The 15,305-nt window shown below is 32.9% G+C and overlaps 1 protein-coding gene across 1 annotated transcript in view; it reads right to left on the bottom strand.

The window, feature by feature from the left end:
- Positions 1–1,591: 1,591 nt before the first annotated feature.
- LOC145242065 (uncharacterized) overlaps positions 1,592–15,305 on the bottom strand; it is a 15,093-nt gene continuing 1,379 nt past the window's right edge. The window contains exon 2 of the mRNA XM_080104964.1: positions 1,592–3,492. Within this exon, the coding sequence (XP_079961090.1) occupies positions 1,724–3,211 (1,488 nt within the window). The 5' untranslated portion in view covers positions 3,212–3,492 and the 3' untranslated portion in view covers positions 1,592–1,723. The remainder of the gene's footprint in view (positions 3,493–15,305) is intronic.

The raw sequence follows: 15,305 nt of genomic DNA, 5'->3' as shown, positions 1-15,305 counted from the left end.
TAAGCGTTTTAAACCAGTAATATATTCGCAATGTCCCGTTATCCTTCTCTCTCTTTCTCTTAACATTCGCTATTCTTATTTTCAATCAAACCTATTTATCTAAGTTTGTGATATTCAAATATTTAGTTTGAATTCTACTCTACCTCCCTTAATTGCTGCTGGTTGAAAATTATTAAACTGGGCTAGTGTTCAGGAGAGATGAAGAAAATGAAACAAGATCATGTTACTTGGGACCATCTATAATTATAAAAGTATGATACTTCAGTTATGGAAGATCGCAACAAGTTTACACTTTCCCACAAGACCAGACCAGCAGAAAGAATGGCGTTTACCGTCAATACCATATCATGTTCTGTTTCAATTGTGTCTTTCCACACTTTTTTCTCTTTGTTTCTTTGCTGCTTGCCCAGAATTTCCCTTATATTAAAAAACAAAAATAAAGTCTCTAGGATGTACACACCTGTGACAGAAAAAATAATGTATTCCAAAAATGACGTGCATTGATTAAGTAGTTTCACTTTTAAATAAGGAAATCAGATTTTCTAGCTAACCGAGGAGCGATTGTCTCACATGCCCATTTTGAAAATAGACTAAAGAGATAAGGGATAGAACTCCAAATAATATAAACTCGCAAGATTTTAGAAAGCCATTCTTAACATAAAGAAAAAGGGGACATCGAAAAACAAAATCAAATTCACTTCAAAATGATTTACTTTATAAAAATAAAACTACCTAATCAATTTACATAATTTTTGGAATATAATATAGTCTTGCCATCATGTGTACATGCATCATACAGATATTTTTGTTTTTTAATATAGGGAAAATTCTGGATAAGCACCTTTCTTTCTTCTGCTGGCTTTTTCTAAACACTGACTTTCTCTCTCTCTCTCTCTCTCTCTCTCTCTCTCTGTTTTTTCTAGCTAAGGCATTGCTTATTTAAGTTTATTATATTATTACTATTATTTAATATTATTACTATTATTTAATTTTATATATTATTACTATTATTTAATTTTATATATTATTACTATTATTTAATATTATTACTATTATTTAATTTTATATATTATTACTATTATTTAATATTATTACTATTATTTAATTTTATATATTATTACTATTATTTAAGTTTATATATTATTACTACTATTTAAGTTTATTATATTATTACTATTATTTAAGTTTATTATATTATTACTACTATTTAAGTTTATTATATTATTACTATTATTTAATATTATTACTATTATTTAAGTTTATTATATTATTACTATTATTTAATATTATTACTATTATTTAAGTTTATATATTATTACTATTATTTAAGTTTATTATATTATTACTATTATTTAAGTTTATTATATTATTACTATTGGCAATGCAAATTTAGTATCATAAGACTGGAAGAATGTTCAGAAGAAATAGAGAAGAAGTAGAAGTTATTTTGGCCATACATATTCAAGTCCATATCTTCTATGCCTATAACTCCATTGTCAATGCTGATTAAGTATTATTAGACTGGCCTAATCTTCAGGAGAGATGGAGAAAAGATATAGATGATTCAAGTTATCCATTATTCTAAAAGGTGTGATTTCCATAAAGAAATACTTTGTAGGGTGTAGAAAACAAAAAAAGTAAAAAAAAAAATAGAGCAGGTGTTTGTTTCAATCCAGTCAAATGAATGCACCTATGACATCAGAATATTCTATCGCCACCCTTTTTACTGCTTAGGGTACATAGGTGCTGCAAGTTGTGTGGTGTACATTTGTAAGGGGATTATCTGTGCTGTGGCCGCGTTCATTTGTATTGTGGTGGGGAAAATTTGTGCGGTAGTCGGAGAGACCTGAAAAGTTGTTGGGAAGAGTTGCGTCACTGGGTAAACCTGAAGTGTGTTGCCACCGCCAGCAGCACTTATCGCCTGGTAGATCTGTTGCTGCTGCTGCTGCGGCTGGGCAATGATTTCTATTTGCCCGTTACCATTCGCAGTCTGTAAACTGAGCGCGCTTTGCGTAGCTACGTTCTCTACAGCGTCTGCTGTGGTTGTTGGTACTACAGTCGCTGCTGCTGTCGTCGTCACAAGCTGTTGCTGCTGCTGCTGCTGTTGGTTGAGGACATCAATATGAGAAATAACTTGTGTTTGCGGTTGTTGTTGCTGCTGCTGTTGCTGCTGTGGTTGTTGCTGTTGTGGTTGTTGCTGTTGTGGTTGTTGCTGTTGTGGTTGTTGCTGCTGTTGCAGTTGCTGCTGTTGAAGTGGAATTGACTGTGGTTCAGTTTGCACTTGTGCTTGAGTAAATACTATCTCTCCACTTTCGGCGGTCATAGCTATCGGGGTCGTGGTAACTATTGGAAGATCTGCATCCGGTTCTATTTTGAGTCCAGGTTGCGGGACGCAGCTAAGTTTCCGACGGCCCTTGTTCGGCTGGTTGTGTTTGACAAGGTGATCGTGTCGGGAGAAGGCAAACCCACAGATCATGCATTTGTAAGGTCGCTCTCCAGAGTGGATGCGTAGGTGAACCTTGAGATGGTCCCGCCGAGAGAGGGCCTTACCACACACCTCGCATTTGAAATTCTTCGCCTTGTGGTGGCTGTTGACGTGTCGCACGAGGTGGTCATTACGAGAAAAGGTAAAGCCGCAAATGTGGCAACCAAATGGACGTTCGGCAACATGACCGAGTTGATTAAATTTAGCAGGGGCACGTTTCATGTTATTATTTTTATTTGTCATACTATTAGCTGTAATGTTGTTGTTGTTGTTGTTGTGATTATAGTGATGATGGTGGTGGTGGTGGTGGTGGCCATGTTTAAACTGATTGGAAGTCTGGATAGGTTCAGTCGTATTTGTGAAATTAAAAATTTCGTTAGCAAAAACTTTCTTTTCTTCTAGCTCGACAAGTTCAACGACAGCTTGTTGCAAGGTTTGTGGCTCAGAGCCTCTCGGTATGTCCAGATCAGCATCGTCATGTGTGTTTGCAATGCTTTGATGGTTCGAATGATGCTGGTGGTAATGATTTTGATTAAGTGTCGGGTTGATTAAGGCTTCTGTGGTGGTAGTGATGCTGGTCGTAGCAGACGGGACCTTGCTACAGCACATATCGCAATTGTTAACAGACGAAGAAGGTGTTAACATGTCTACTTCATCATGAAGAGTTTTTGTAATATGCGTACCAGGTGGGTTAGAATCCGAAAGGATGACTTGATTGTGAGCCATTTTCAACGCTCAAAAGTAGACGATGGCACCGATGCAGGAAGATGGAAGTGGATGAGTGAGATTAGAACTCGGTTACAGATAAAGAAGTCATTTAGATTATTTGATATTCATAGGGTTTTTGCTTAGATCTAAAAAAGAGGAACTCACAACTGACTTTTGTGAAATCAATATGTTAACCATGACTTGAAATTGAAAAAAAATTTTTTTTAGACAAAAGCTGAACAGATTTAAAATCCAAGTTCTCCTGATCAAAGAGTCACATATCTCTATTTGCTGCAAATCTGAAAAATAAGAAAAAAAGAAATTTTAAGTTTTTTATAAAAAAACAAAAATCCTTCTTGGAATGAAACTGAACTCAATGCAAATACCCCCAACTAACTCAGCAAGCAGCAAAATCTCATCCTTGAGATCCCTAGATGCCAAAAAGCCATCTACTCTAAGGGTTTTTTCCTGTTGACTGCCAAACTTTGGGATTCCCTCTTTGTTTCTAACTTTGCTGATTGTACTAACACACATCTTGCAGCTCAACTCCCCACATGGTCCTTGTTGAGATGATTCTAATTAGTAGCCCGTTACATTCAATTGACAATATGCCTTGTTTGAAATGAAAAAGAGTATAGATCCCACACTATCAACCAACATTCACCTTCTGTCCCATCAGCACTATGTTGTATTCCTGTACCTGTTTTATATTTTAATGGAATATGCTTGTGCCTTCTGGATGTAAATACTCGCCGATTAACCCGACAAATTGCAGAATCTCACCCCTTCACTGTAAAGGTCCGTAAATGCTGGAAAGCCTCTAATAGTTTCTTCCCTCAAACTTCTAGATAAAATTTCCTCCCTATTTCCTGCTTCCCTGACTGTACAAACCTGCAGAAATTTAAATACAATGTGAACAGACAACTTGATGTTCACCTACCTATTGCTCCTGTAGACATAATCCCGATTAGTAGCCCCTTGTGTCCAAGTGGCAATACGCCTTGTTTGGAGTTAAAAAGAATAGAAAAAATAAATAAATAAAAATGCACTGCAGATATTGGAACAACTAATGCTTTATAGAATCTGTCACTCTTCTTAACAAGTTTGGTGAAATCGGTTATTATGCTAACACTCTGAATTTGTCCCTATCTCAAGTTTTAACGTCATGACGTCATTTCCAGCCAACTTTTCAAACCTATCGACTAAAGTTGCAAAACTATGTTTTAGTTTCGATTCTAGCTGATGGCACCCAAGTTATATATTTTTTAAACCTTTGAAATCACTATTATTTACTGAGTACAATATAATAATTTTGGTAAAGATAATAACTAGAGAACTGACTCTATAATAATCAATAAGAAATCTGCATACATTAAAATATCATATTTAAGCGTATCTTATGACCGGGCAATGCTGGGCAGCCTACTAGTTCTATATTAAAACTAATGCAATTAATGTTTTTGTTTTTCATTTTGTCGATGTTGTAGAGCGGACGGCTGAGGACTATTACAATAGAAATGGGATAGGAAAGAGAAGGAAATAAAAACAAGCAGAGAAATAAAAACTATTTCTAAATTTCAATTTCACCTTTTATATGAATAAAAGTGTATATTTGTCTGTGGGTTTGAAAAGACTGCAAACAAAGAAAAAAAAACCTTCAAACACAAATAAATTTTGGCTGAATATCAAAATACACCCGGAAAAAATATTTGGGCAACATTTATTTATTGATATGAAAGATGCACAACACGTCCTTTTTTTTAAACTCACATTTTCCTATAACAAGGCATATCAGCAAAGCAGGTAACAGGAAAGGAATTCCAAAGTCTAGCTGTTCTAGTAGAAAGCTTTCTGGCATTTATGGACCTTAACACTGAAGGGAGGTGATTTTGTTGCAGGTTTGTTGGGGATATGTATGTCGGGGGAGGACACAAGAGCAACAAGTTCATCAGAGCACATTCCATTGAAATATTTGTAAAACAGGCACAGAGATGCAATATTGCGGCAATGAAACAGGGGTTGGAGATTTGTTGACAAAGTGGGATATATTAGATTGAAGACTTTTTTTTGTACCCTATCCAAGAAAGAGAGACTGGTAGCCCAGATGTGGTAACGATACTGTGTAGGTGAATGGTGGCTTTGTAAAGACTCAGGACACTCTCAGGTATGAGTAGTCTTCTAGCACAATAGAGGGAACTCACCTTCTTTGCAGCAGCTTTTGCAATGTCTTCAATGTATTAGGTTGAGAAGTTCTTCATAATTGTTAATTTTGATTTCAAATGATGTATTTTAAAATAAGTTTTCGTTATAATACCTTTACTTTATATATCATTTGAAAGAGTGTTTCGCTCTATCTAATCTTCCAAATTACAATCGTTTTAAAACAATTGTCTTCTTTTAAGAACGTTGAATACAAGATGGAAAAAAGCAAATTTGCATAATTTTCTTATTTCAATTCAAGCTAGGCCAAAAAGCTGCTGAAACGGCTCATGGTATCAACGATGCGTTTGGCTCAAGAACAACTACTGAATGCCAGCACAATAGTGGTTTAAGAAATTTTGTGACAGTGATGATAGTCTTGAAGATAGCGGTTGGCCATCGGATGTTGACAACGATCACTTAAGAACCTTAATTAAAGCCAATCCACACATAACCATTCAAGAACTTGCTTTTGAATTAGAGGTAATATATACAACAATTTTCAACCACTTGAGAGAGATTGGAAAGACAAAAAAAACTTGATAAATGAGTGCCTCACGAATTGAACGACAATCAAAAGAAACGCCATTATGAAGTGTCATCTTCCCTTCCTTTATGCAACAAGAAGGATCGGTTTTTAACCAGGTTGCAATGAAAAGTGGATTCAACAACCGGCGACACTCAACTCAGTGATTAAACGCTGACAAAGCTCCACGACACTTCTTGAAGACAGAGTTGCACCAAAAGAAGGTCATGCTGACTGTTTGGTGGTCTGCGACAAGTCTCATCCTTTACAGTTGTTTTGAATACAGGTGAAACAATTATGGCAAAGAAATACTGTCAACAAATCGATGAAATGCATCAGAAACTTTGATAACAACACCCAGCATTAGTCAACAGAAAAGGCCCAATTCTCCTTGACAATGCCCAACCATATATTGCTAAACTGATCCTGCAGAAGTTGAATGAATTGGGTTACAAAACTCTGCCTCATCTGCCATTCTCTCCAGATCTTTCACCTACCAACTACCACTTTTTCAAGCATCTTGACAACTTTCTGCATGAGAAATGCTTCAAAAACCAAAAGATTAAAAACACCTTTAGTGACTTCATCGCCACCAGACCACAAGATTTTTATATTACGTGCATAAATACACCTGTTTTGCATTAGCAGAAGTGTGTTGATTCTGATGGTGTTCATTTCAATCGATAAATTTTTGTTTGAGCCAAGATATGTTCATCTGAATTTAAAGGTTAAAAACCGCAAGAACTTTCTTGTCAACCTGATATTTATTCCAGTTTATATTGACTTTGAATATTAATCTGAGGAGTTTGAACGAAGAATTCTCAGGTAGGATGTTATTGTCATGGATATCAGTGGTTGGAAAGGCTTCTTGTAATTGTTAAAGGAGAACAGCATAGTCTCACTAGCATTGAATATTACCATCCATTGATGTCCCTATTACACTGCGGTCTGGAGGTCATTTTCTAAGGATTCTGCCATTTGTGTACATTCGTTCTTCCCTTGTGCATATTATAGAGCATTGTATCATCAGCAAATATACCCATCACAAACACAATATTATCAGGAAGGACATTAATGAATATCAGGAATAATAATAGTCCAAGAATCGATCCCTAAGGCACTGCTGCATTAATGTTATGCTGCTTGGATGTACGTCCATCAATGACAACCTGGATGGTCTTCTTATAGATAATAAGACCATCCAGGTTGTCATTGATGGACGTACATCCAAGCAGCATAACATTAATGCAGAAGGATCTAATTATATTTAGTATACATCCAGTTATACCATACAATTTAATTTTCATTAGCAGGTCTTTGTGTGCCAGACTTTGTCAAAGTCTTTGAATATATCAAAGGCTACAGTCCTGGCTTATCCAGTGCATAGTATATGCATTCAGAGATGACTGTTAAAATATCTGCAGTAGAATGATTAAAGTTGTGACAACATTGCCTAAATCTGTTTGTCAGAGAGAAGATTAGCTTTTGCAAGTTGACGAACAAGTGCTTGATTGATTAAGGTCTCAAAGATTTTGGCAAAGAGGTGAGGGAAAACTGATAGAGTGATAATTGAGAGCGTTAGTCCTTTCACCAGAACTCTTGTACACGGTTACCACAGAGGTCATCTTCCAGCTATTATGGAGCAAGATTCAGCAAGGCATTTGTTGTAGAGTTTGGAAAGTACAGGGGCAAGCTCAGCTGAGCATTTCTTAATTAGTATCGCAAGGATGATATCAGAGCCACGTGTCTTGGAGGTGTATAAGTTTTTTATGATATCACGGACATGAGAAAGGGTGATTTTCAGATCAAGTGTGGCTTCAGATCACAGAGGGAAATTTGGAGGGAGTTGTTTGTTGGCTCTAAGGTTGAGCTGGAGGCAAATCACCAAGCAAGCAGTTCTGCCTTCTTGGTTATCATGCATGCAAGCTTCTGGTTGTTGGATAGTGTAGGAATTACTGATTGCCCTTTATTCACTACACTATTATAGATATTTTAGAAATCATGAGTTCCTATCTTCTTCGATTCTATGCATTCCCTGGTTATTTCAACATGCTTTCTTTTGGCTGTTGCTGTTTCACTCTTACAATGGTTTCTATCATCTTTAAATTTTTGCTAGTTTGCATTTGATTTATGACGTACGAACCAGGGAAATGCATGCTGTCTTTGTGCAATGGTAGTTGCACAATCTGTAGTGAACCATGGAGATGAGTGCAGCATTATGCATACGTTTACACACATGTTAACATGTAGACCCAATACGTTGTAGACTCCATTGCAAAGGAGACAAAGACAAGGAATAGGAAAGGACTTCAACTTACTGTTTTAGGTTTTAAGGAAAAACCTTTATTCCTCGTTCTCTGGCCATGCACGATTTCACTCAAGTCTTTAACATGATCCTTATCCTCTCGAACGTGATCCCCAATCTGCGCACATGTTCTTCTATTTATAACTTTTTCTTTTCTTCCTCACCATGATGTCACTTTGCGCACAGCTCAATCATTTGCATACAGCTGTTACAAGAAAGCTCACCCAGAATTACCCCCTCCTTTGTGTATTCTTGCTCTTAGCTCTAAACACTACATGAAAATTTTTATAATGTTCAATGTTCTAACTTTTTACACACATATCAATCACAAATTGAAAACAAATAAATATCGCCAATTTTCAACAAAATAACAATTTATTCAGCTTAAAACAATGAATTATCCACATCACAAGTTTCTTCTCGGATCAAGGAAGGTAACGCTTGAATGTTGAAATAAAATGTCTTAAAGCCCCCCCACCCCCCTCCTTCTCTCTGGTTTGATAGATGATGCCATTATCTGTGAAAGGTTCTCCTCCACCCCTCTTTGTTTTAATGGATGACATCATATCTTTGTGATACTATCTATTATACATGATTATTCTCACCTCTATTATAATGGATGACCTTACAAAGCTATGTCATCCACTCTATATGGACACAAGCAATAATCAACAGAAGTCAAACACATTAAACACATAAATATAATGGCATGTAAAGTAGTAGACCCTAACATGATTCAACAGCAGAAGTATTGAATATCTGGATAGGCGGTCATGTCTAGTCCCCATGCATACTTTAAATTTTTTATATGTGATTCTAAACATCATATGTTGGTAACCTGTCTCAACTGGCAGGCTAAACCTCTTGCAAGTACCTGCTGCATTGTAAGTTTTGTCTATGGAACTATAAAAGCTAGACTGACATTGCTTACAACTGGTAAGTGATACGAATGGCATCCAAATGTAAAACATGCTCCATATAAAAATGGAAGTGGTTTTCATATATATATATATATATATATATATATATATATATATATATATATATTATTACATTTTCACCCCAAACAAGGCACATTACCAGTTTGATGTAGGGGGCTACTATCAGGGACATAAGCATCAGGGGTACTATGTAGGGAGTTGGGCAACAAGATGTTGGTTCACATTACACTTGAACTTCTGCATGTCAGTACAGTTGGGGAAGCAGGGACCCGGAAGGGAATTTCAAAGTCTAGCGGTTCTGGGGAAGAAACTACAGAAGTAGAAGGCTCTCTTACATCTAGGGATCTCTACTGTGAAGGGGTGGGATTTAGCTGCTTGTTGGGTTGGTCGGGGGTATTTATGTCAAGGGGGTACAAGTGCTTGCAGTTCGTCAGAGCATTCACCATTAAAGTACTTGTAGAACAGGCAGAGGGATGCAACATTTCGTCGATGGGACAGAGGTTGAATCTTAGATGAAAGTTCAGGACCTATCAGATTGGTGACTCTCTTTCGAACCTTGTCTAAGAGCGATATACTAGTGGCAAATGTATATCTATATATATAAAAATGTAACTCTTGGTTCGTTCGCAATTAATAGTCTAAAAAACCACTGGACGGATGGCTTCCACATTTTGGTATAATATGTTTACTATATCCATGTGTGTTTTTATATATTTCTTTTTAATTATAACATTATACTTAATTTTTCTATGATAAATAGGTGGTTTTCTTTATACCGATAGGCCATTTTTTTTTTATTTAGGGACAATTATTTATTACCGCTTCCTGTCACATGACCAGTGTTTCTAATTTAGCGGTTTTCCTGCTAGATCTGGAGATTTCGTTTGCAATCTAGCGGGGAATTCTTGAAAATCTGGAGATATTTTGCACCCACACACCCGCAATTTTAGATTAAAAAATAAAGAAAAGCGGTTGAAAATACTTTAAAACATAAAATAAACTCATCCATGTAAGTAAAAAAAGTAGCATTTATTGCCTTTGGTAACAATTATTTATTGATTATTTGTTTTGTTTTTCACCTTTTTCTCGGCTAACCATTCTTAAATCTCGCTATAAAATCGATTTTTCCAAGTACATTTTAGGTGGGGGGAGCATTCCAACCTCCGAAGTTTAGTTTAAAATACGATCTAAGCAACCCCGCTTAATTTAGAAGTATTTAGTCGAAAATTGTAAAAAGCAAGAAACAACAGCAAAAAAACAAAAAAAAAAAAAAAAACTTATACCAATACAGTAGAATTTAATTATCTACCAACCTCAATACTTTTAACATGCTAAAACAAAGTTTTTTTGTTTTTTTATTTTTCTAATTTCAAAATATGTTGCACCATTATTGTGATGTTTAATTTACAGTATATTTCAATTTAACTTTTATTATAAAAAGTTTGAGTTTATGATTTGTTTTTTGCAAAAAAAAATAAAAAAAAAATACCCTCAATGAAAAAACAGGTAAAACTAGCTGATAAAATATGTAAGCCTTCTGGGGAGCTAACCGCTTCAATATAATTCCAGAAACATATAGTGAGAAAACACGGAACATTTTATATATTGAATATACTATATTTATAATTTTTTTATTGTAGGAAGTTAAAATATCAAGCTTTTTTTTGGGGGGGGGGGAATTAGTGATTTTTTTAAATTTCAGATGATAAAAGTTAATAATCTAGCGATTTTCTGGACATTTCTTTCTCCTGATCTCACGGGTTTTTTTAAATCTCAGTTGCTAACACTGCATGTGATATTACTAAAAGGATACTGTAAACAGAATGTGTTTATAATATCGGTAAATTTTCAATGGGTTTAATCACGTGATTATTGATAATGTAACCATGTGATTGAAATTTGATTTAAATTAACCACACATGGTCGCTTTCCTATCAAATATTCATCGAAAAATGGTAGGTACAGACAAAATGAATGCCGATGTTCAAAGTGTATAAACATTTTGACCCCTCCCTTTACTTAAAAATTCACCAAAAATCAGGAAATTAACCAATTTTAATGAAAATTTCAGTATTTATCAAATAAAGATCGCAGAATATAATGAACTAATTATTTTTACTTAACTCTTAGTGAAAATGTTTTATTTTGTTTGAACAAAAAAATACCTTTACTAAAGTTATGGTTTTCAGTAGTAAATAAAAAACGCAAGAATTTATTTTTGCTTTTTTTATATGAATAAAGCATCATAATTTGTAACAATAAAAAATATTTTTACAGGAAAATTCCGAAAAAAAAGCCCCTAAAGTCCGTATCAATGAATTCGATATAGCTCGAAGAAAAATAAATTTCTCGCATACTATTCAGGAAATTAAAGATTCAATTAGATTCCTATTTCAGTCACCTAAATTATTTTGGGTGAAATGAGTTTAGGAATTTATAGTCAAACCTAAATACTTTTTTTTTTTTTTTGCTTAAAAAAAAATAGTATTAATACAGTAAGTTAGGTAAAATTTGCATAGAATGTTCTGCTTTACGGTTGTTGTAAAAATGGAACAGAAATTTGAATTTCGTTCCCTTTTAAATTCGGTACATTTTTACATTACGTCCAACTCATCGTTCACATTCGACACATCAACTTTTATAGCTTTTCGGGTATGCTGGCAAGGTTAGGGGTGTCTATTCCGAAAGCCGTTCTAACATGGGTAGATTGGTAGGTGTGTCAGAAATTTTGTGAAAAATAGTGAATAATTCCACCCCGTCTTTCCAAGCTTATAACTCCTCGAAAAATGTAACTCAAACCCTAATTTTTTTTAATTAAAGGAGCAAGGACCAAGGTTTCATTAAAAAAAACAAAAACAAACAACGTGGGTTTTTTTTTAAAAAGGTTTTAAACTTCGGACTTTACAGGTAAATTTCTAAAAACACTACTTTTTTTTGTTTTAAATTTGAATATATTGTTTATTGACCTTTTCTTTTCAATTCGTGATATATAACACTTTGGTGAGTAAATTAATTATTTACTTTTTAATAAACATTTCTAAATGGGAGGCGTGAATTATTCAACCCCCTATCTTTCCAAGCTTATAACTACTCGAAAAATTTAATTCAAGCCCTAATTTCTTTTTGCAATTAAAGGAGCAAGGACCAAGGTTTCATTAAAAAAAATAAAACAAAAGAAAAAACAAACAACGTCGTTTAAAAAAAAAAAACTTCGAACTTTACAGGTAAATTTCTAAAAAACACTACTTTTTTTGTTTTAAATTTGAATATATTATTTATTGACCCTTTCTCTTCAATTTGTGATATATAAAACTTTGGTGAGTAAATTAATTATTTACTTTTTACTAGACACTTGAAAATGGGGGAGGCGTGAATTAAAAAAAAAACGTTTGTCTAAAATATTATATTCGGTTTATTGGAAAGAGCATAAAATTTCACATTGATCCTGAAAATATCGTAAAAATAGAATCAATAGAAAAATTTTGATAGATTTTTAAAGTTTAAAAATTGAAAAATATTGAGTTCGTAAAATTCATTACTGTTTAAAAAAAAAAAAAAAAAATTTCTATTACTTTTAAAACAACTTTAATAGTTTATTTTGGAAGTATAATCCATAAAGAAAATAAACAACCCACTTTTAAAAGAGAAATTACGAGTTTTTTATATTTTATTCGCAGTTTCGTGATAGGGGTGTCAAAAATTTCGACAAAAATTCTGATACATCTACTAGATTGGAGTGTTTATTCATTGTAAATGTACCCAACAACCTATAAATGTCGACATTTCCAATGTGAATGGTAAGCTGGACTTATGTAAAAAATAACAAAAAGATATATCAAACTGACTTTTTTGTTTAAAAATGGAATTATTTCCCTTTCGTTATTAACTTTTTTTTTTTTTTTTTTTAATAAATATTTTGTGTTTTATATACATAAAGTACAATTGTTGAAAGTTACTGTTTTGATTACATTCGTTTGGGGGTGGGGCACAATTAAAAAATTAAGAAAGATTAAAACGGAGCGAAATTTAAGTTTCTGTTCCATTTTTACAACAACCATAAAACAGCGCATACTCAGCAAGTTTTATCGTAATTTATAAGCATATTGAAACACTAAATCAACATTTTATTTATTTTTCTGCATAATTAATGATGGAAGTATTTTTCTGTTTATTTTCTGAACATCTGTTAAAAAAAAAATAATTTGTACATTCTCATGAAAAAAAAGAATCAAACTTTTCTCTACATTCACATAACTATTTACAGTGTTCATGTAAAGCATTCATCTGTTCTTTTTATAATAAAAATTCCGTTTTCAAAGAGAAACGTTTACTGCCAAATTTCTTAAAAAAAAAAAGTGCAAGTTTTCCTGAAAAAAAAACTTTCACCTAACAATTTATGGTAAAAAATTAATCTTTTTTTGGGGGAAAAAATAACAACTTTTATTGATTAAAAAAAATTGCAAAAAATAATAAAAGTAAATAAACGAACAAAATGCAATTTTTCTTGAGGAATGTGTTCCATTTTAACAAATTGAGCCACAGCAACGCGTGGCCGGGTACAGCTAGTATATATATATATATATATATATATATATATATATATATATATATATATATATATATATATATATATATATATATGAACAAATGATTAATAAAGCATGTTAAAAGACATCTTGAAAAGAGTTAAAAACATATTTAATTTTAAAAAAAGGAAGCACAAGATAAGTGGATAGTCCTTAATTCTGCAGAGTTTCGAAGAAATACTCTCCTTCTCATCAGAGGGCAGGAATTAGCAAAATGCAGGATCGGATTTTGCATATAAAAGTATTTAATGAAACTACAAGTAAGTCACAGATCTTACTTGGTTAAAAAAAGGGTGAGGTAAGGTTTTTTTTTTTTTTCTTATATATATATATATATATATATATATATATATATATGGATTAATGATTCCCGAAAGGATGAAACACTAGTGTCTGTAGGTATTTAATAATTATTATAGTAAATAATTATGTCAGCCCCTTTAAGAAAATGGTTTCTTATTGTTGAGCACTTTCAGTTGAAATAAATCGGTCAACTTAGCTCTTGTACGCAGATCGTCATATAATGATTAGATCATTCTGACGGACGTTAAAAGCATTTAAAAATAATAAATGTTTAAATCTCAACTGTATTTCTCGCAGTTGACGATAGCCGAATGGATTGGGTACTTGCTAATAAATCTTAGGTTGTGAAAAAACAAGTACAATGTACAGGTTTTCGCACAACCTAAGGTTAATCCATCTGATTGAAAATAAAATATATTTTTGTCATTTTTTAAAAATTAATATTTAAAAAATAAATCTATGTTGCAAAATTAATAAAGTTGTGTGATCATTTTCCGTGTTTCTCATGGCTACATAACTTGCACATCATCATCATCATCATCATCATCAATTAAAACCGATCATTTGTTGGCATCAACAATACAAAAATAGCCTAAAAGTTCTAAAACGAACTTTCGAAAAATCCTATTTAAAAATAAATCTAACTTAATGAAACAAAGCGAAGTAAAAAGTTAAAAAAAAAAAAAAAAGAAAATCTTTAAATTATTTTGGTGCTTACTTATTGTACCGCGCTAATTTTTAAATATTTCCAAGTTTAATTCAAGTTATTATTATTATTATTATTATTTAAAGTGTTAGGTGAAAGTACAGAATAGTTACAAAACCCCCTCCTCCGTGTTAAGAATGGTTTTCTATTATTTCAGCAAGGCACAATAAGTGCATGCATAAAATACCATCAATTTATCAACTTATCAGTTTAAAAACAAACTCGAACGTTTATATGACTTGTTTTGATCGGAATATCGTTCTCGTCTTGAGTGTTATTTGTGCAACATTGCACTGCAACAAGATGAGAACAATAGTCCGACAAGTCATATAAACAATCAACCCTCATCTCAAAAATTCACAACTGTAAACATAACGTGTTTACACGATTTACAAAAATAAAATAAAATAGATTCCCAGGCAAGACCCTATACTTTTAATGTTTGTATTTTTTTTTTTTTATTTTTATTTATTTTTTTATTATTTATTGGATTCAATTTGGATTAAATGAAATTAAAAGTATCGTCTTTGGATTCTGTTGTTTATT

This window comes from Euprymna scolopes, chromosome 21 (genome assembly GCF_053919585.1).
Source record: "Euprymna scolopes isolate OS-2025 chromosome 21, ASM5391958v1, whole genome shotgun sequence".
NCBI lineage: Eukaryota > Metazoa > Mollusca > Cephalopoda > Sepiida > Sepiolidae > Euprymna > Euprymna scolopes.
This window is presented reverse-complemented; position numbering and strand designations above follow the sequence as displayed.